At 46.1% G+C, this 22,011-nt stretch overlaps 2 protein-coding genes across 5 annotated transcripts in view; one reads left to right on the forward strand and one right to left on the reverse strand.

Moving 5' to 3' along the window:
• The window catches only part of SLK (STE20 like kinase), a 50,048-nt gene extending 48,564 nt beyond the window's left edge, over positions 1-1,484 (reverse strand). For both annotated transcript variants that reach the window (XM_069980149.1, XM_069980148.1), the window contains exon 1: positions 1-1,484. In XM_069980149.1, coding sequence (XP_069836250.1) covers positions 1-150 — 150 coding nt within the window. In that variant the 5' untranslated portion in view covers positions 151-1,484.
• The window catches only part of STN1 (STN1 subunit of CST complex), a 27,324-nt gene continuing 6,339 nt past the window's right edge, over positions 1,027-22,011 (forward strand). Inside the window, exons 1-6 of one of the 3 annotated variants that reach the window (XM_069980151.1) lie at positions 1,027-1,253; positions 13,904-14,035; positions 14,875-14,970; positions 16,364-16,429; positions 19,266-19,430; positions 21,240-21,369. In XM_069980151.1, coding sequence (XP_069836252.1) covers positions 13,927-14,035; positions 14,875-14,970; positions 16,364-16,429; positions 19,266-19,430; positions 21,240-21,369 — 566 coding nt within the window. In that variant the 5' untranslated portion in view covers positions 1,027-1,253; positions 13,904-13,926. Of the gene's footprint in view, positions 1,254-11,306; positions 11,392-13,205; positions 13,227-13,903; positions 14,036-14,874; positions 14,971-16,363; positions 16,430-19,265; positions 19,431-21,239; positions 21,370-22,011 lie in introns of those variants that run through there. The other 2 variants (XM_069980152.1, XM_069980153.1) reach the window with 2 other exon arrangements.

The raw sequence follows: 22,011 nt of genomic DNA on the forward strand, positions 1-22,011 counted from the left end.
CTTATACACTTTTCCAAAGGCTCCATCGCCCAGCTCCCCTATGATCTCCCACAACTCCTCAGGGTTCTGATCCCTCTTCACATGCTCATACTGCTTCTTCTTTTTGTCCCCACCAAGCTTAAAGATCTTACGAAAGTTGAAGAAAGACATTTCCTCCGCTTTTGGTGGCCGCTCCCTGAAAAACCGCAACCCTGAATGGATGGAGACCTCAATGGGGGGCTGCTGGCTTCATGCCCCTACTGATCAATGGGAAGCGGCGGCAGGGGGCAAAATCCTGCAGACTGGAAGCTGCTGGGTCTATGAGGCTAGATACAAGACTAGATCCTGTACTCAGTCGTCTGATAAGTAGATCCTGTATGGAGCCCTCTTATGAGTAGATCCTGTATGAAGACCTCTGATAAGTAGACCCTGTAAGGAGACCTCTGATAAGTAGATCCTGTAAGGAGACCTCTGATGAGTAGATCCTGTATAGAGACCTCTGATGAGTAGATCCTGTATGGAGACCTCTGATAAGTAGATCCTGTATGGAGACCTCTGATGAGTAGATCCTGTATAGAGACCTCTGATGAGTAGATCCTGTATGGAGACCTCTGATAAGTAGATCCTGTAAGGAGACCTCTGATAAGTAGAACCTGTATGGAGACCTCTGATGAGTAGATCCTGTAAGGAGACCTCTGATGAGTAGATCCTGCTTGACCACACTGGGACTGGATCGTGTTTGATCCCTCTGATAACAGATATACCAACAGATGCTTCTATGCTGGATATACAGCAGTAGATCCTCCTTGATGGCTATGAGGACAGCATAAATAGTAGATCCAATGTTATCCCTCTTATGGAAGCGAGAGCACCAGATCCCAGTAAGGACCAGTAGATTCCTTGTAGATCTCTTTAGTGGAAGCACCGCTCAGTGTGGGATTCAGTGGATCCCTGTGATGATACAAGTAGATCTCCTCGTCTATGTCTGACGAGTCCTATGAGCTCCCATCCACATGAGGGAGGACATGGAGGAGCAGGAGTCTGGATAATGTCAGTGAGACGAGGAGGAGCGCTGATCGGTAGGCACCTGCCGTAAATCCTATCGGAAGGCCGCGGGTAGCTCACACATTAGTGTCAGGCCCAGCCCATCAGACGAGCGCGGCCCGGCCACACAGGAGGAGGAGGGAGAAGAGGGGGAGTTACCCGCCGAGGAGGGCGCAGCACCCGAACGCCTAACCGGACGCCGGAACCCGACAGAAGTGGCACAGGAGGAGGTGAGAGCCGCACGGAGGAGCCGTCCCGTCCCGCCTCATACACTTCCTCTCCGCGCGTGCCCCCTCTCACTTGCCTCTGCCGGGAGCGCGAACGTTTCCCTAGCAACAGCTTTTTTTTTTTTCTTGCCTAAACTTTATTAACAATTACAGCAGCTTCTCTTTCCCTGTCACAGCGAAGAGAAATAAGTGACGGCAGTCTCATAGATCGAGAACGGTGGTCGGTTTCGCGTTTTGTGCTCCGGTACACACCAGTGGGGCGCGCTGTGGCGCGCTGTCCGCACTAGGCCGTTCCTGCCGGATGCGCGCACTCGGGTCCTCGTTTCCGTAGCAACAATTTTTTTTTTGTTCGAACTTTATTAAAAATGATAAATCAGCGCACCAACCTCTCTGTCTTGTCAGATGTCCTGCTGTGTTTCCAAACCCGCCCCAGACTATTTATAAGCAGAAGTGACATGGCAGACAGAGGGGTTTGTGGCAGTGAGACCTCACCATACACAGGGTTATCACTCAATCACATGTAGGGTCTGGTGGCCAGCATAGTGCACGACTACAAGTCCCAGAAACTCCCCTGTACCTTTAACTCTTATGAAACTCCAGAGCAAGCTGGAGGCCTCTGATCCTGTCATCCTAACATCAGTTCTTGTAAAACTGCATCTCCCAGCATGCCTGAATAAGGAGGCAGCAGCTGTCAGTCCATGTTGTTTCACAGCAACAGCTTGGAGATCACAGATCTGTCACAAAAAAAATCAACTGGTACCAGAACATTATATAGATTTGTAATTTACTTCTATTAAAAAATCTCAAGTCTTCCAGTACTTGTCAGCTTCTGTATGTCCTGCAGGAAATGGTGTTTACTTTCCAGTCTGACACAGTGCTCTCTGCTGCCTCCTGTGTGAGAGGAACTATCCACAGCAGTAAAGGTTTTCTATGAGGCTTGCTGCTGCTTTGGACAGTTCCTGACATGGACAGAGGTGGCAGCAGAGATCACTGTGTCAGACTGGAAAGAATACGTCACTTCCTGCAGGACATACAGCAGCTGATAAGTATTGGAACACTCGAGATTTTTAAGTAGAAGTAAGTTACAAATCTTAATCACTTTCTCAAAGAGGGTTTATTTGAAATGTGAAAATAATTTTTGCCAGAGTTCCCCTTTAAGATAAGATCCTACTGTCAGATCATTCTCCTCCTTGGACAGGGAAGCATGCTGAAGTTTGTAGTTTCACGACTGCTGAAGAGCCGCATGTTGAAAACCGTCTGGACTGTTATGACTTCTTATGTCTTATGACATGTCTTTAGACAGGTGATAACTTGTTAATAAGGGAAGATCCCATCTAAGGGATCATTAAAGTGGCAGCAGTAATGAGGTGACACAGCCCCTCTGCTGGCATAAATGGCTGCATTGGGAACTGCAGGGCTGCTCAAGCACATATTGTCTCTGCTGTCACTATATATAGTTCTTTTTTTCTTTTTAACCGTTATAAAGTCAGGTTTCCTGAGCATTTCCCAGAAGAGATAATCGGTAGGTTCAAGGTTTCTATTGACCTCTGGGCGCTGCCTGAACTCTGACCCTGAATGCTATGTGAGTGAATGCAGGACAGCTGGATAACTGCTGAGGTCGCCTAAACCCTGTGTAAAGTATTTACTAAAGATATAAATGGTGTAAAGTAAAGGTCATACAATGTGAACGTGACCTAGGAAGCAATGTGTGTACACCCCAGCAGTGCTCACTACCTGCAGGCTGTGTACATGTACCATCTCCAGCGTGCTGATCCCGGCTATACAGAGCCAAAGGGTCTATTGATTTATTAGCATTTCATTAGTTTGTGTATCTGTGGAATCTGATCTCCTTACACAGTGACTGACAGCTGTCTCTATACACATATATAAGCCCTGTCAGTCACTATGTAGTACCAGCCACACAGGATTACATGAGGAATATATAAAGTTATCCTGGAATGTTTCCCACAAACCATCAGCCACTGATAGATGATGGGATCAGGGTTACCCAACAATTCCTAGTCATGTGATCGGGAGGCACCATGTCGCACAGCTCCATCAATTATCATGGAAGGCTGAGGCCGCATAGTAGCAAAATATCCATCCTGGTCTGATTCTGTTTAACCCCTTAGATCAAGGCCCCCCAACAGGTCATGTTTTCAGGATATTCCATACAAAGAACAGCGGTGGTGATACCTGAGGCTCTGGCTTTAGTTATATCGCCTGTGACATACTAAGGAAATCCTCAAAACATGACCTGTTGGGGGTCTTGAGGACTGGAGTTGAGAAACACTGCCATAGATAATGCTACAGTCAATAGCAACTTTTCTTGCACTTATGTTTGCAAGGAAGTTTTTTTCCCCTAATCTTTGATAACCAATTCAAAGGGGTTATCCGGTGCTATAAAAACATGGCCACTTTCTTCCATAGACAGCATGACTCTTGTCTCCAGGTCAGGTGTGGTTTGCAATTAAAGGGGTATTCCCCCCAAAATTATTTTTGCATTAATATGTTGCCCACTCGTAGCTTTCCATCTTTCCAATATAAACTTATGGATTCTGCACAGTTTTGCTGCTATCTAGATGCATTCACCCCCCCACCAAATGCAGAGAATCATCAGCTCTCAGTCCAACCCTGACACGCTCCCTGCTCCTGGCCCCCACCCTCCGAGACGGCATCACGTGTCCTCCTTCTCTTCAATGGGCTGGGTTAGCGCTTGTACCCCAGTCCACTGAAGAGAGGGAGGATAGTGAGACAGTCACAGCTGCTGCTGCTGCTGTTCACTGTCTGCCTCACTAAGAGCACCCAGAGCTCACCCGCCCCGCACCCTGTATCCCCCCACTCCCCGCAGCTCACCCGTTGGCCTGTGAGTGCAGCCCCCCTCCCCCCCCAAAGCGATCTCCCGGCGACCCCCGTCCCCCTCCCTACAGCCCGATCTCCAGGTGCCCCCCCAGTATAGCCCGCAGCCACCCTCCATCACCGATCCCTCCCCCCTGCGTCTCACCCGGCAGAAGCTGTGGCTTTCCCAGTTCTTGCAGAACTACAGCTCCCAGCATGCTCAGCCTTCTCTCCGTGCATGCAGAGAGTTGTAGTTCTGTCCGAGCCGGGAGAGCCGGCTTGTAAGTGCATGTGATCCCAACCATGTAATGCCGCCTGCCGACTGCCCCCACCGTGTAATGCCGCCTGCCCCAACCATGTAACCCGGCCGCCTGCATCGCCACCTCCGCACTGGCCGCACTGGGTGAGACGCCAGTGCGGAGGTGGCGATGCGGGCGGCCGGGTGAGACGCCAGTGCGGAGGTGGCGATGCGGGCGGCCGCATTACATGGTTGCGGCAGGCAGCATTACATGGTTGGGATCACATGCACTTACAGGCCGGCTCTCCCGGCTCGGACAGAACTACAACTCCCTGCATGCACGGAGAGAAGGCTGAGCATGCTGGGAGCTGTAGTTCTGCAAGAACTGGGAAAGCCATAGCTTCTGCCGGGTGAGACGCAGGGGGAAGGGATCGGTGATGGAGGGTGGCTGCGGGCTATACTGGGGGGGGGCACCTGGAGATCGGGCTGTAGGGAGGGGGACGGGGGTCGCCGGGAGATCGCTTTGGGGGGGTGGGGAGGGGGGGCTGCACTCACAGGCCAACGGGTGAGCTGCGGGGAGTGGGGGGATACAGGGTGCGGGGTGGGTGAGCTCTGGGTGCTCTTAGTGAGGCAGACAGTGAACAGCAGCAGCAGCAGCTGTGACTGTCTCACTATCCTCCCTCTCTTCAGTGGACTGGGGTACAAGCGCTAACCCAGCCCATTGAAGAGACTGAGGACACGTGATGCCGTCCCGGAGGGTGCGGGCCAGGAGCAGGGAGCGTGTCAGGGTTGGACTGAGAGCTGATGATTCTCTGCATTTGGTGGGGGGGTGAATGCATCTAGATAGCAGCAAAACTGTGCAGAATCCATAATAAGTTTATATTGGAAAGATGGAAAGCTACGAGTGGGCAACATATTAATGCAAAAATAATTTGGGGGGGAATACCCCTTTAAGCTCCATTTATTTCAATGAAACTGAGTTACAGAACCCCAGACAAGAGTGGTGCTGTCTCTGAATGACAGTGGCCATGTTTTTGTAGCACTGGATAACCCCTTTACACTTTCACACTATGGAATCCGGTGGATTCCTTCGCTCATACCCGCTCGCGGTAGCGTGCCTTATGGCCGGGCGGATTCCGCATTCCACCGAAAGAATTGACATGTCACTTCTTTTGGCAGAATGCGGAATCCGCCTGGCCATAGAGGGGTGTCTATGGCACAGGCAGAGATGCGCGCAACCGTGAGCAGGTATGAGCGGAATCCGCCGGAATTCCGCAGTGTGAACCCACCTTAAGGCTGCTCTTACTTCCTCAGCTGTGTCCGAGTGATTTGTGTGATTTTACCATAGTAAATGTATTCTGTGTCTGTTCTCCCAGCGTCGCCTCCATTGTGTACTTTTTGACCTAGACTGCTGAACCTGGGCAGTCAGCCACAACTCTGCTGGTTATATCTGACTCTTCTATCTTGCTGCCAGTCTATATCCACACCAGCAGGTAGACCCACTTCTACCTAGGGGTCACCTGGCCTCCTTCACCACCTATCCCTGGCATCGGGGTCACCTGGTCTCCTTCACCACCTATCCCTGGTACCGGGGTCATTGGCCTCCTTCACCACCTATCCCTGGTACCGGGGTCATTGGCCTCCTTCACCACCTATCCCTGGCATCGGGGTCACCTGGTCTCCTTCACCACCTATCCCTGGCACCGGCTCATTGGCCTCCTTCACCACCTATCACTCGCACTGGGTCATTGGCCTCCTTCACCACCTATCCCTGGCATCGGGGTCACCTGGCCTCCTTCACCACCTATCCCTGGCACCAGGGTCATCTAGCCTCCTTCACCACCTATCCCTGGTACCGGGGTCATTGGCCTCCTTCACCACCTATCCCTGGCACCAGGGTCATCTAGCCTCCTTCACCACCTATCCCTGGTACCGGGGTCATTGGCCTCCTTCACCACCTATCCCTGGCATCGGGGTCACCTGGCCTCCTTCACCACCTATCCCTGGCACCGGGTCATTGGCCTCCTTCACCACCTATCACTGGCACTGGGTCATTGGCCTCCTTCACCACCTATCCCTGGCATCGGGGTCACCTGGCCTCCTTCACCACCTATCCCTGGCACCAGGGTCATCTAGCCTCCTTCACCACCTATCCCTGGCACCTGGCGCCCTTCACCATCCTCCCCTCATGAGGACTGACCTGGAACCCTCTAGTACATAATACCTATAGACTGTGTGCTGATCCCAGCCGTCTTGCTGCAATAGCTGCAGTCGCATTTCACTTGCAGCATTGTTATTATGTCTGTCATGTCGCAGTAGTATTGAATCCTGCCTTGTTCTAGGAGACACATTATGCAACCTAGACAATTGTTCATTACATAAATAATAAGCCTCCGATTGTCTATTATCTTCTGCTTTACGCACAGAGGTAACGCCTTACGGATTTGACTGACTCATAAGATTTACAAGCCCTGGCAAAGTCCGGGAGATTCCAGGGTGTCGGGATGGCACCTAAATGTTTCCCTGCTTGTGTTGTTGGTGCCGGATCTGTAGTTGTGGAGATAGAATTCATGATAGTGTCTGCTGTAAAAGCTGCTTATTTCGCTTTCTTTAAGCATGAGGTAGTAGGAATGTTAATCCATGGTAATGAGCTGTATAGTATGTAGGGATTACATCCCATAGGATAAAATCTGCCTGTAAATATGCAAAGTACCATGTAACGTTAACGTGAACCTAGTACTAGAACTGGTTCCCTATAAATTAGGGTACCACTACATTAAAGGGGTATTCCACTCAAACATAAATTTTGATATATTGCTGCATTTGGTGAGACTAATAATTCTTTCCGTACTTGTTATTATCTACCGAGTCTCCTTCCCCCCAGTTCTGAGCTGCTGCTTTCTGCTGATGACACAAAAATCTGTGTGTGATGAGAGAAATGATCACACACAGATTTTTGTGTCTTCAGCAGAAAGCTGAGAACTGGGGGAAGGAGACTTAATAGATAGTAACAAGTATGGAATGAATTGTTAGTCTCACCATGGGCAGCGACATATGAAAAGTTATGTTTGAGAGGAATACGCCTTTATCCAATGAAAAGGAGGAGCCTTAGTGCACATTATAAGAGGTGGTTACAGTGTTCCCCTTAAATTACTTTAATTAAAGGGAATTTGTAGGCAATAACGACCCCTCAAACCGTTATTACCGTTGTGTTGCCAGCCGTGACCCTTGTGCCATTCCTGGTGTCGGTACTTGAGTAAAAAATTACTTTTTTCCCAGCGGTGTGCTTTCAAAGGGGTGGGGCCTAGAGCATCTGTCCCCTAGGCCTGCAGCGCTTCTCTTCTTTAGCAGCTCATGGTAATTTATCCTAGGGTTGTGGCTTAGAATATGAGAGGCGTTGAAGAAGAAGAAACAGGTGCTACGGGTCTAGGGCAAGGATGCTGTAGGCTCCGCCTCTTTGACACTGCGCCGTCAGAATAAAAGTTCTTTTTTACGCAAATACCAGCACCAGGAGCGAAGCGGACCCCAGGACTGGACATGGATCATTGCTGCCGGTGCAATGGTACCAGCGGTTTGGAAGGGGTCATCAGTGACTACAGATTCGCACTGGCACTTCTTTGCTCAGGGTACCGAACAGGTGCTCATGTGAACCCTGCATAGCTGCTTTAGCCTCCAGCCCACTGAGAGACAAGCCGCGTGTCTACAGAGACATATGCAGCTCATATCAGGGATAGGGAAGTTTTTACTGTCCAGGCATGATGGGAGTTATAGTTTTGGAACTGCTGGAGGGCGGAAGGTTCCCTATCTCTGGCCTAGAGAGTTTTGTTGTGCATTGTGTGCGCACATTTTGTTGTAGTGCATTGTGCAGGATACATCTTTTATTATATACGTCTATATAGAATAAAGTACTCTATTATAGTATTCCATGCATTATATAAGTATGCAGACACATTCCAGCCCGGATTATGGTCACTTTTTGGTATGGCAGGTCAGCAGGATTTATACATATGTTTTTAAAGTTCTGTAAAAGCGTCTAATTATAACTTTATACAGTGTAATAACCCACAGCGTTCCTATATAATAATAACCTTTATGTATATAGACGTACCGTATTACCGCGCTCTACATTTCTCGCTGGCTCCCATTGTCCTCTCCCCGTGGCGATTCCTTGTAGTCTTCTTCATGGTTCGCAGTCCCTTTTTACATTCTTGCGGCCCAGTACAGGAATCCCTTTGAGGGTCACAACTTTTGGCATGTGGCGTATGTAAGTCTACAATCTGTAAAAATTGTGCGATTCTTCATTCCGTCACAGATGACAGCTCTCATTCTTTACATCAAAGTCACATTGGAATATTGTGGTTGTGGCTCTTATCCGGGTCATCAGATCATACAAGTCATAAACCGCTAATGGTGACCATCATCTCTGGTCACGTGTGTCACTTTACATATTCCAACAACCTGTTCTAGATATATGTTCTTTCTTGTTAAACTCTAAATCAGAGATGGGGAACCTTGGGCCCTCCAGCTCTTGCAAAAAGTACAGTTCCCATTATGCCTGGAGAGCTAAAGCTTTGTATACAGCATGTTAGAACAACTACAGAGCAGGGAGGGGGTATACAGTATGGTGGGCCCCACTGCAGAGAGGGTATGTATACACTATGGAGGAACAACTATAGGGGAGATGGGAGCTATATATTATGGGGGGCCTTACTGCAGAGAGTAGATGTATACAGTATGGGGGAACAACTATAGGGGAAATGGGAGGTATACCATATGGGGGCCTTACTGCAGAGAGGGGATGTATACAGTATGGGGGAACAGCTACAGAGGGGATGTATACAGTATGGGAAACAACTCTAGGGGAGATGGGAGCTATACAGTATTATGGGCCTTACTACAGAGGGGGGATGTACTGTATACAGTATGGGGGAACAGCTACAGAGGGGGGGAGGGAGGAATACAGTATGGGGGGGCCTTACTGCAGAGATGGGATGTATACAGTATGGGGGAACAGCTACAGGGGAGGTACACAGTATGGGGGGCTTACTGCAGAGAGAGAGATGTATACAGTATTGGGGAACAACTATAGAGGGGGAGGGGATATACAGTATGGTGGGCCTTACTGCAGAGGGGGGATATATACATGGGGGACAACTACAGAGGGGAGACAGATGTGTACAGTATGGGGGACAACTACAGAGGGGAGACAGATGTATACAGTATGGGGGACAACTACAGAGGGGAGACAGATGTATACAGTATGGGGGACAACTACAGAGAGGGTAGGAGGTATACAGTATGGGGTGGTGTTACTTAAAGGTGGGGGGCTACAGAGTGGGGAGGGAGGGAGGTATACAGTTTTGATCCCTTACTACAGAGGAACTTACAGTATAGAAGCCTAACAGTGGGTCATACAGTATGGCGGCTGACTACAGTATAGAGCTAGACCACAGTGTAGGGGCATACTGTGTTTTTTTTCCAAAATAAGACCTACCCCTTTTTTCAGAGGAAAAAAAAGTAATGTAAGACCTTGTCTTATTTTCAGAGAAACACTATATCAAATTTATAATAGAAGCGCTGAAATGCAAGAGTACTCTGTAGTGCTCCCTAGGCTTTTGGATATTTTGACCTCCTCTGGCAGTGTGTGTGTGTGTGTGTATATATATATATATATATATATATATATATATATATATATATATATAATGTATTACTTGTTAAGGTGCCTTTCACCATTAGAGTCCTAGGGTGCGGGTAACAAACTGTTACTAACAGGATCTCAGCATAAAAAAGTGATTGGGTCCTTCTTCTTGCAGGGCCCCTAGGCTTCGGCCTAGTCAGTCTTATGGATAATACAGCCATAGTCTGGACCCCTTCCTAACATCTATGAGATCTCCTCAGTGCTTCCTGGTCGCCACCACTTCAATGGGGACAGAAGCCAAAAAGCACCTGGCGGTAGTGTGCATTGGGGCATATACCAATATGGTGCAGGCGAGGGGCATCAGGAGGAGAAAGAGCTCAGGAGCTCTTTTGCTTATTTTACCGCCCTGTTTTGCTCTTATTTACTGTGTGTGAACCTAGCTGGTCTTACTTTTCTAAGTGAACTTTTACTGCCATTTCTTCATTCTGGGGAAGCGGTTGTGCAGACCACAAGTCTCAGATGAGTCAGGAAACCTTGTATTTCTCTGGTATGCTATACACCAGGGAGCTCGCTGCAGCACAATGGCTTTCTTATAGAGAACCGCACATGTGTCGTGCAGATACACTCCATAGTGAAGCCAGGCAGAGATGCAGATGTGTGGCTTTAGTGTGAAGTTTTCACAGTCTTTTACTCTACCCCCTGAGTGCACCTTCTAAGGAATTTATTATAGCTTTTTACAATATGCCTTGAATACATAAGATATCTACACCATCTAGGAGTTAGTAATGGTAATAAATTTGAGGACATAGCTGCTGGGAAAACAGTAGCTGGGCCCTGGCTTTTTTAAGGGGTTAACCTGTACACAGCAGATTACAGTTCAGCATGTAGGAATGACACCCAAGTCTTCAGGGAGGGCAGATCCCATAGGTGTATAGAATGCATATAGAATGAGAGTAGTTAGGAATTGGCTGCTGGGAGGGAGGGGGGTTGATCATATAAGTTTATTATCTGTGTATAGAGAGAGGGAAGCCCCACCAGCAGATTGTGTAATGGGGAGGGGGAAGTGGAACACTTTTTGGCATCTGTCAGCATAAGGTAAAAAAGAAAAAAAAAAAAAAGACCCCTCTTGGGCTGTAGAAGAAGAAGCCATCACAGAAATAAAGCTATTATAACTTTTGAGGGTAGCAGCTTCCTGGGCACACAGGCCTCATATATGAGTAATAAAGAACTGGCCCTATTAGATAAGGGGGGTTGGGGAAAAGTTGTTGATCACCATTTGGCATCTTGTTTCAGAGCTGGAAGAGTCCATTGTGTGGGGGGAGATCTGTGCTGTTCTCTTCCTGGATGCTGGATGATTATATATGAGCAGCAGTGTAATATGAAGATATCCTGTGTAATATAGAGAAGAAGAAGGAGGAGAAGCAGTAAGTTGTGTAACAGTAACCTCTCTTCTCAGTGTGGTGTTTTCTCTCTGGGAGAAGATTGTGTGATTTACTTCAGTGTGCTATGGCTGCAGCAGGCTGTGTGTGTTTTGAGGGAGAGAGGCAGAAATTAAAGGGGTATTTTGGGCAACAGTGAAAAATCCAGAGGGGACAGGGGGTGCTGGGGACATAATTAAAAAGTCCTATTTACCCGCCCCTATGCCCCCACAGTGCAGCGTCATGGCTCATGGTCCCCCACCGAGCTTCTGATCCTTTAATGTCGCGGCCTCACTCAAAAATGCCCGCTCAGCCAATCAGTGAGTGAGGCGGGGCACAGCTGCAGTCACTGACTGGCTGAGCGGATAGTTCCTGTGGGGTTACAATAATCCAGGAGCGCAGACACTGACAGAGAGCCGATAAATCTAGACCTATGGCTGACCTCTATATCACTTGTATCGGGCATTGTTAGCAGGGCCGTATTTACCACTAGGCACCCGTGGTCCGGTGCCTAGGGCAGCACCTTGAAGGGGGGCAGCACCAGGGAGCAGGGGGACAGAAAAAACTAATTTTTTGTTTTTTATTTTTTTAGTTTCCCTCCTCCCGTTCAGACTTGCCAGTAAATCTGGTGTCTTTTCCAGGGGGGTGGGGGGTATGGTGGTATTGGTCAGGTCTGGTATCGCCAATAGGTGCGTGTAGATGGGGCGTCTTCAGGTTTAGTGCCTAGGGCAGCAGCAGCTGTTAATACAGCCCTGATTGTTAGTAGTTTTTCTTTGTGTATAGTGAATAGTTAGAAACATAGAAGATTGTCAGCAGGGAAAGACCACCTGGTCCATTTAGTCTAGTTGTGAGTCGTTCAGGACATGGAGGCTGGAGACTGGCTGCATCCACTGCACACACAGGAGAATCTGTGTTATATCTTTCCTTATTCCCTCAGAAGTCGCCGCAGGATCATGTAGGACATTAGGGAGACGCTGCTGAGCCAGTGTGATAAATAACTCCCCTGGTATCTGACTCACCATCTATAAAGGAGCTGGAGTCGGAGTCGGTTCCTGATAAATTTCAGGAGTCGGGTTCTGAGTTGGAGTCTGAGCTGCGGCTTACCGACTCCACAGCTCTTGTTTCAGAGGGGACAGAAGTAGCAGGTGTTGTACCAGAGGTCATCTGTCACAACAGAGTACCCCATTATTATATATTATGGCACTTGGTAGGAGGCGGCCCTGTTACAGATGTTACATTGGGGAACTTATCTTCCTATGATTTCAAAGAGTGAGTACCATACAGCCACCTCTGGTTACCACACTAATAATTCCCCATCATAAGGATGATATGTGCTCAGACTGGTTCTTACTGGTCCTAATAGTTTTAAAATATTTATCAGATCAGAAATGGGAGTTGGCTACTGGTTTATATGTTTGTGTTCTTTCATAGATTATGTAATTCAGCCATGTATGCTCAGATGACTTCTTTTCACTTGTTGGACAGCAGGTCCTATCAGGTTCTGCCTAACATGTAAGGGCACCAGCTGACAGCGATCTCTACCAATTTTTCCCATACACAAGCACACATGGTCAAGCATTTATGGATTCTCAGTGGAAAGATGGGTGAAAGCTGCTTTCAGACTCCTCTGGCTCCCCGAGAACAAGCATTGGCCAGATAAAATACAAAATGTCTGAATTCCCACAATATCTGCTGTTGCGGTGAATCTGGAGGCCCCCATACACATTAGATGGTAGGCCAGTCACACTGAAATTGTCAGGTCCAGACAATAGTCATCTAATATGTAAGGCCAGCTTATTATACCCATCCTTCTTTCACCCAAGATCTGCCATCCTGGTATGGTTAGTGTTCCTAAGGGTTTTGCAGAGTTCAGATTAATGTATATAGCGTCTTTAATGTCAGTCTTTAGTTCTGGCTTTCACAACCCTCCAGCTGTTGCAAAACTACAATCCCCATCATGGCTGGACACAATTTATCTATTCAGGCATGATGGGAATTGTAGTTTTGCAACAGCTGGAGAGCCGCAGGTTGTGCAGCCTATAGTTTATTGTTGGTCCGGAGGTGCCGCAGTGGTAATTCTGTATTAGGTATGTTCACACTAAGGAATAGGCGAGAAATTTAAGATTTCAGCATGAAATCAGCGTGGAATTCGAGCCGAATTCAAGCAGAATACAAGCCAAAATTCAAAGCCTCAATGACTTCTATGTGATTTCTCTAGCAGAATCTTGAAAGCGGATCTTTGGTGGAACATTCCACACGTAAATTCTGCTGTGAGAACATCGGAGCGGAAATGCCATTGAATACAATGGGACCTTGCTCTTTACATATTTTACAGACGGAATTTCATATTTTACAAGCGGAATACGCATAAAATTAGGCACGGATTCAGCTTAAAATTCTTTGCCTATTCCTCAGTGTGAGCATACCCTTAGAGGACTGCACAGTATATGAAATCTTGTAGATGCCTTATGTAGAGCTTCAGTTTAGATGATTTCGGGTTGTATATCTTGTCTTTCAGGTCTCCGACTGCTCGCACTTTCCATGGAAGAAATACCATCACTGTTATGGGGGTTGGATCCAGTGTTCCTAGCATTTGCCAAGTTGTACATTAAAGACATTCTGGAACTAAAAGAGTCTCATCAAGTATCTGGTAAGTGAGACAAATGTCTGGTGTATTAGAGAATGTTCCTTGGTCTCTTGGCTATCTGCCTCATTTTTTTAGGCCTTTCTCAGTTTGCAGCCATCACTTATGCAGTGTCTCCCAACCTGCACCTCTCCAGCTATTGAAAAACTGCAACACCCATCATGTCCAGACAGCTGAAGGCTGGGGGACAATGACTTATGGTGGTTTTACACGGAGCGATAATTCGCCCAATCGCACGATTAACGATTTTGAATGAACATTTTTTTTTTATAACGATCGGTGTTTAGACGGAACGATACATCGTACGGAATATTCGTTTTGCGATCGTTTTGCTATCCCTTAAGCCTATCTCACACATAGGTGAAATTGTTCAAAGACTGTTTACACTGAACGATCTGCGAATTTTTTGCGAACGATCAACGACGATTTGAGAACTTGTTGAAAGATCAAAATGAACGATTTTTCGCCTGTCGCTTTATCGTTTACACGTACGAATACCGTTCCAATTCAACCGTTATCGTGCAAATTCGAACGATACATCGTTCCATGTAAAACCACCATTAGTGTATTACAAATCACAGCCATTCATTTCATCTCATTCAAGCCTTCCTGTACACATGCATGCTTAGTTTGGCCAATAGCTATCTCTCCCCCCTTTCCACAAACACATGTATGCTCACTTCAGCCATATGTGCATGCATTCTGAATGGGGAGAGGTCAGACATAGACAGGGTCACTCCACCATTACTTCTTACAAGCAATAGGAAGAGGGGAGGAACAAGCACTCCTACCCATTGTAATGAAACTCTACAGGTTCAGACTGACCCATATTTGTATCCTTACAGGAATCTTTTTCTACAATGGTCATCCCATTAAACAAGTGGATATTTTAGGAACGGTTGTCAGCGTTAGAGAGAAGGAAGCTTTCTACAGCTATGGAGGTATTTTCCATTCCCACCTTGTAAGAATTGGTGTAAGAATTTTCCATTCCCAAGTTGTAAGAATTGGTGAATGTGAATAGACAGGGGTAGTCTGCGACCAATGCTCGGTTACCACTTTAAGGTTCTGGCTTGGACCGTCATGATCACCTGTCATAGCGAGGATAAATGTTCAAGGGATAATGATCTCCCCTGTATCGATGCTGCTTAGAAATAAAGAATTATATGGCGGCCATTAAATTATTAATATGGCAGCTATTTAATGCACAAAGGTGTCGGGTCCTGCTGCGGTCCCTAAAGTGGTATTCTAAGTATTCCTTAGGATAGGGGAAAAGTAGAAGATTGCGGTGGTCTTACCTCTATATGCCCTGGCGTACATTTCCTCCGTATCGGGCCCCGAGCCGTGGGTATGGCTCTATTCATTCCTATGAAGCAGATGGAAGGAGCTGAGTACAGTGCGATTCCTGCGTACTCGGTCCTTTCCATTGCTCCAAAGGAATAAATAGAGCCGCAGGTCACGTGCCATATCCACAGCTCTACTCATAATACTGAAGCTGGGGCCCGATACTGAAGAGGTCGCCAGGGCATACAGAGGTCAGACCCACTGCGATCTCCTATTTTTCCCTATCCTGTGGATAGGGGAAAAGTAGTTTTTTTTCCCCTGGAATACCTATTTAAAGGGGACTCTTCTATTGCCTTATATGTAATAGGGCATGTGACAGGTCTGAGCGCTCTATTACCATGTATAATATGGCATATGATGATGATTATTGCTATCATATGGGCAGGAAGTGCATAGACAATGAACAGCCTGGAAGTGGCAACTTCCCTTGTCTATCTGCAAATGTAGGACTATAATGCAAGAAGCAGAGACCTGCGGAGACATGGGAACATGCCACTTGCTTGATTACCCAAACAATACGCCCTTTCTGATTTTACATTTCATTTTCTACCTTCCTGATTGTTGGCCACATGCCAAGCCGCCCCACCCATCCCCTTCCTCCTCCGCTTACTGACGCCAACTAATGGCTCAGCTTCTCCTACCACAGACTGTACAGACCAAGACGATTGATAAGGAGGTAAAGCCTGTGGGGCCAAACCGAGTATGGTATTTGTTTGTCTCTGAGCAAGTGATCCCCAACCTGTGACTCTCCAGCTGTTACAAAACTAAAATGTTAGGAGTTGTAGTATTGTACTGGAAGGCTATAACCATAGGTTATCCAATAGAAGTCAGTTGGCCAATTTGGATTATTTTGTTGGATTATTTTATATTCTAGTCTATGAGCATTATAAGCATTGTTAGTTTTTAATGTGTTTGTTCTGCATTCTGGATGGTCCCTTACACACTCACATTGATGTTTTATGTCTTTCCTTGTCTCTTTCCCTCCTCATATAGTGGACGATAGCACCGGAGTTATTAACTGTACATGCTGGAAATCCTCTGGACCAAAATCTTCTTCAGGTGAGACTTGGTACACACTATGGGCCCACTCTCTGCTTCTGGTTAATCCATAGACTGCAATACATCCGCCCTGATGGGGCTATAGGCAGCCACCTACCCCTGCTATAACCCCCATTCTGGCCACCTGGATGGGATGCGTCACATTAGAATGTTATCTTTCCTGAGGATTGTAAACTGAAATGTAGAGGTTTTCCAACTTAAAAGCACAGAATAGGGGACAAGTAAGTGAGCAACCAATCAGATTCCACCTTTCATTCCTCATAGACTCTTTGGAAAATGAAAGGTGGAATCTGATTGGTTGCTAGGGGCAACTGAGCCAGTTTTACTTTACACCATGTTTGATAAATCTCTCCCTATCTCTCTCCCTTTATTCTCCATCTGTTTCAGACTATAAAATGCAACTTGCCTCCGCAGAGTATGGCTGCTTTATTAGTGTACCGTATGTTAATACTGTCCTCACTAGTAATGCCTCAACGCCACCCACTGTGCCCCTATCTAGTAATAATGCCCCTGTGTCTCCATGCAATAATTTCTTCTGCACCTCCATTTAGCAGTGCCTTCACACAGAAATAATGCTCATGTGCCCACATACAGAAATAAGGCCCATTGTGGAAAAAAACAAAAAAAAACAAAAACAAAAAACAACTCATACTTACCTAGTCTGCTTCCACTATGAATAAAGTACATGTATATATATATATATATATATATATATATATATATATATATATATATATATATTGTTAGTGATGTCCGTACAGCCCTAGTGCTTCGGCCTACTCCCCGGTACCTTCCTGTCTTCTGCCCGCAGCCACCGCGAGTACTTTAGAGTGATAGACTCTGAAGTGACAGGCCGCAGCCAGTGCTTGGCTGAGTGGCATGTCAGTGGCTCTGAAGTACTCGCAGCTGCAGGACCAGGCAATAGACAGGAGGGCACCGCGGGAAGCCAAAGCACCAGGGATATCAGGTATTTATTTTTACACAATTGTCAGCCGTCAGCCACACATCCCTATTACACATGGCAATGTGTGCCCGGTGGCTAATAATTTTAGGTCAGGACCAAAAGACACAATCAGTCAATGATTGATGTCATCAGCTGAACGTCTTTTTATTACATGGAGCAGAGATCTGCCGAATCGGCCTAATTCAGCACATTATCGCTCCGTGTATTAGGTTCCTTACAGAAAGCCGCAGTCCATGTTCTTTCTCTCTTGAGAATACCTTATAAACCATATCCACCATAAGGAAATCACACGGATATTTACACTCGCCTTATGTTTCTTTATTCAAAGTGGTTCCTTGACAAACTTTATGTATTGGGTAATGTTTGACTTATTGCCTTGGTAAAGACAGAAATATTTGCACAGGAACTTACTGTAGGGACATAAGGGTACATTATGTGACGGGGTGGACTTCCTACAAAGACAAATACAAAAGAATTAGCTGAAGTCCTTCTGAGATTTATAGATTTTTCATGCATGGTGGGTGTGCAAAAGTTTTTGCAAGTTTTGTCTTTGGTGAGGATGTCTTGCACTATTACTACTACTTTTACTACTACTACAGCAGCTTATAACCTACATACATTTCAGAGTAAGATGCACTGTGGCACTGACCATCTTAGCACTGATTCGCCTCCTCCCTGCTCCTTTACAAAGCCCCCCTCCGCCTCCAGCTGCTTTGATTGACAAGCTGGACTCTCCCAGTCCTGCTCAAATCCTGTGCAGGCGCTGTGGAGTCCCCTCTCAGCTGTGAGAGTCCAACTAGTCAGTCTGCTGGAGGCAGAGGGCTTGTTGTAAAGGAGTGGGGAGTGCCGCAGCAATGCTGGGATCGGCAGTGCCACAGACACACCTCTATGACACTCAGAAAGGACAGGCAAAAAGCATCTTAGGCTAAATAAACCAACATCCATTATAATGGTACCATCTTGTACCAGAAGTATAGGCAACAGTTTCCCTTTAACAATAAAGGGGTTTTCCAGAGAGTAGAAGGCCTCCTACCTGTTCTTTCTGGTGTTCTACCTCCTTCCCCTGGTTGCCTTCCAAGACAAGAGGACAGGTACATGTTGCAAGCATGGAATTTGGGTGAGATCACCTAGTGTTGGTGACATCTGGCAGTTATTACAACATGCACCAGACCCCCTCTAGTCTTTGAAGATACCTTCCAAGTCTGTGAGAGGGAGGAAGTTGAGCGCTGGAGAGCAGAACAGGTAGGACCTTTTCCTGGTAGGTTTACACTAGGTTATCAGCTCCCATAACAATCTCTCGGTGCCTCACTTTTTTTTTCTTTTGGGGGGGGGGGGGAATTGCATCAAGTAGCAAAGGGCTGGGGAAAGACAACCCTCCATCTGTCTTACCAATGATTTGGTCACTTATGACTGCGGCATCTAAGGCGTTAAACATAAACTTATATGTTTCCACTGAATGAACAAGCACAATTGTGGAGACTGAGAACAGGAATTGGAGGGTTGATCCTTATTCTTCTTTCATGTTAAATTTTTTAAAAACAAGAATGCCTGGCTTTCCTGAGACAGTAAGAAATCTCTGCCCTATAGGGTCCGGTGTAATTGTTATTCTGTTGTGTAAGCCAGGAATAAAGCTCCTTTATAAAGCAGGCTAGACAATGACTTGGTGCACTTCATTGTGTGGCAGTAGAAGTGATAAGGTGGAATTGCTAAAACTACATCAGACCAGTACAGAAACCTCAGGACCAGCAAAAAGCTGATGTGAAACAACATAACAAGGTAGATGTGGGGTCACAGAGCCAGACGTACCCGTATGATGTCTTCAGTCTTACGGCAGACTTAACCTTCACTTTGATCTTGTGCATTTGTTTTTAGAGGATCAGAAAAGTTCATCAGAAGCAAAGGATCTGGATGGATTAATGCAAGAGCTGTACAGACGGGAGAGCAGACAAGCCAAGATGGAAATAGGTGACGTCATCAGAGTCCGGGGTTACATCAAGGTCTTCAGAAACCAGAGGGAGGTGGTTGCCTCAACCTTCTGTAAGTAAAGGGATTCTTGGAGAAGACATTACTTTATATTGAATGGAAACCAACAACCCCTCATATGTCCAAATAAATCATTATACCCTGTGTTGGGCTTGTTAAATGTTGGGGACTGCTTTGGACCATCTGTCACCATCAATGGATGACACTTTGGTGGGGAAGCATGGTCTCTGGTCTCCTGCATTTAAAGGGAATTTTCACCAAGAATTATTTTCTTTTAAATCAACTGGTGCCAGGAAATGCTAGAGATTTGTAATTTGCTTCTATTTAAAAATATCCAGTCTTTCAGTACTTATCAGCTGCTATATGCCCTGCATGAAGTGGTATTCTTTCCAGTCTCCAGAGCAATAGCAGTTTTCTATGGGAATTTGCTACTGCTCTGGGCAGTTCCTGACATGGACAGAGGTGGCAGCAGAGAGCACTGAGCCAGACTGGAGAGAATATGCCACTTCCTGCAGGACATACAGCAGCTGATAAGTACTGAAAGACTTGAAATTTTTAAATAGGAGTAAATTACAAATCTCTGGCACTTTCTGGCAGCAATTGATTTAAGAGAAAAAAACTTTTGGTGAACAACCCCTTTAAGCTTGGAATCTACAGTTACTGTAGATATTTGACATTTCACTGGCAGGTATCTGTCCCTGCTCCAGGATATGTGTAGGCTTTAAAATAAAAGGGGGGGGGGGCAACACAGTCAGACATATTGTTCATGTGGGCTGAAATAGAAGGATGAGACAAGTTGAAATAAGTCGTCTATTAGTCGCCCATCGATCAGTCCCTGTAGGGTGTTGACGTTACTTTGCCAGGGGGTTCTATTGAAATGTATTGCCCATGGCTTAAATATTTTATAATGTTGCATTTGAAAGTGGATAGGAATGGCAGGAGACGTACTCCCAGTAAATAGATGTTTAGTCCTGTGAAGTCCTGTCATGTGTAGTCCTGTATAAAACTACAATTCCCATCATGAAGCAAAAAGAAAAATTGTGGCACTCACCCCAATAAGCAGTTAAAAAGCCTTTATTGCAAAGCGGCTCGGTGAAGACGCTGACTAGTGACTGGGCTACAGCCGTTTCACGCGCATGCGCAGCGCGCTTCCTTCGAGGCATGCGCGTGAAACGGCTGTAGCCCAGTCACTAGTCAGCGTCTTCACCGAGCCGCTTTGCAATAAAGGCTTTTTAACTGCTTATTGGGGTGAGTGCCGCATTTTTTCTTTTTGCTTCACTATGGATACTTGGTCTGGTTGTTGAGCAACACCCCTCAGCAGCACGGAGGTCATCCTATAGCGGTGAATGTGATCACTGTTTGCCGAAGTAAGGACTAAGTGGTGCCGGGAAGTGTTTCCCCCTGATTGGACACGTACAATTCCCATCATGCCTGGAGAGCCAAAGCTTTAGCTTTGGCTCTCCAGGCATGATGGGAATTGTAGTTCTGAAACAGCTGGAGTTTGACACCCCTGTCCTATAGGGAGGGGGAGGCTGAGCCCTGAGCTTCAGCTGCTGTGAATGGTGGTCGACCCTGTGTTATCTCTTCACTGGTGTACCTTTTACTGTAATTCTTTATAGGGTGATGATGATAGTGATGGAAAATTGAAAATAAGGAAGAACTTCTCCAAAATTTCTCTAAAATATGTTTAACATAAAAATGATTTAAACAATGGGCCATGTTCTGATGACACATTCTCATAGCAAATATTCATGCTGCAAAGCCTAAACACGTACTATGTCAAAGGAGCAGTCACTGGTGCTAATGGTTAGAACAGTTTCTCCAATTTCTGGCACTCTGAAACAATATCTGTTTTTATTTTAGATAAAGTTGATGACCCCACACTGGATGTACAGATGACCCAAATGTTGGACCTCCCACACCTTTACAGAAATGTCTATGATAAACCCTTTACTATCCCCGATCTCCTTACAGATCCATCGCATGGAGTCTCGTAAGTTAAATGTTTTGTAACCTATTAGTATTCTACATTTGAAGTGGACCTGTCAGTGGCTTTTTGCTGACTAAAATAAAGGCAGTATAAAATAGGGCATCTTACCCTGAATCAAGAGATATAACTCTTATATCAGTCCTTCACTCCAGCGCTGAGATATAAGCTTTAGACGTTTTATGCGAATAAGAGGGTAAAGCCCGTGGGGTGCTCTGATGGGTTGTAGAAACCCAGCAACATTCAGCTCCTATTCTCCTAAATAAAGCCCCTATGCCTGCATGTAAATGCCCACTCTGTAGACTCTCTAAACTATAAGAGTATATATAAAATATAAAGTATATAAAATATAAGAGTTACATCTCCTGATTCAGGGTAAGAAGCCGTATTGTTAGCTGCATGCACAGTCATCACAATTAAACACAATTACTTCTCCTTTAAGGCAGGTTTAAGAGTATGTACTATATATATGCTGAAGATTTTCTGCTAATAAGTCAACGATGACATCTGCAGCAGCAAATCAGTGAAGAAATGTGCAAACACACCCAAATAGTCTCCACCAATCTCTGTTTACCTGGCCGTAGCTATGTTGTGCTGCTTATGTCAACGTCATCTTGTAAAACCACTGTGTGAATGGGAAGTCATAAA

The sequence above is a fragment of the Dendropsophus ebraccatus genome, chromosome 8, assembly GCF_027789765.1.
Source record: "Dendropsophus ebraccatus isolate aDenEbr1 chromosome 8, aDenEbr1.pat, whole genome shotgun sequence".
NCBI lineage: Eukaryota > Metazoa > Chordata > Amphibia > Anura > Hylidae > Dendropsophus > Dendropsophus ebraccatus.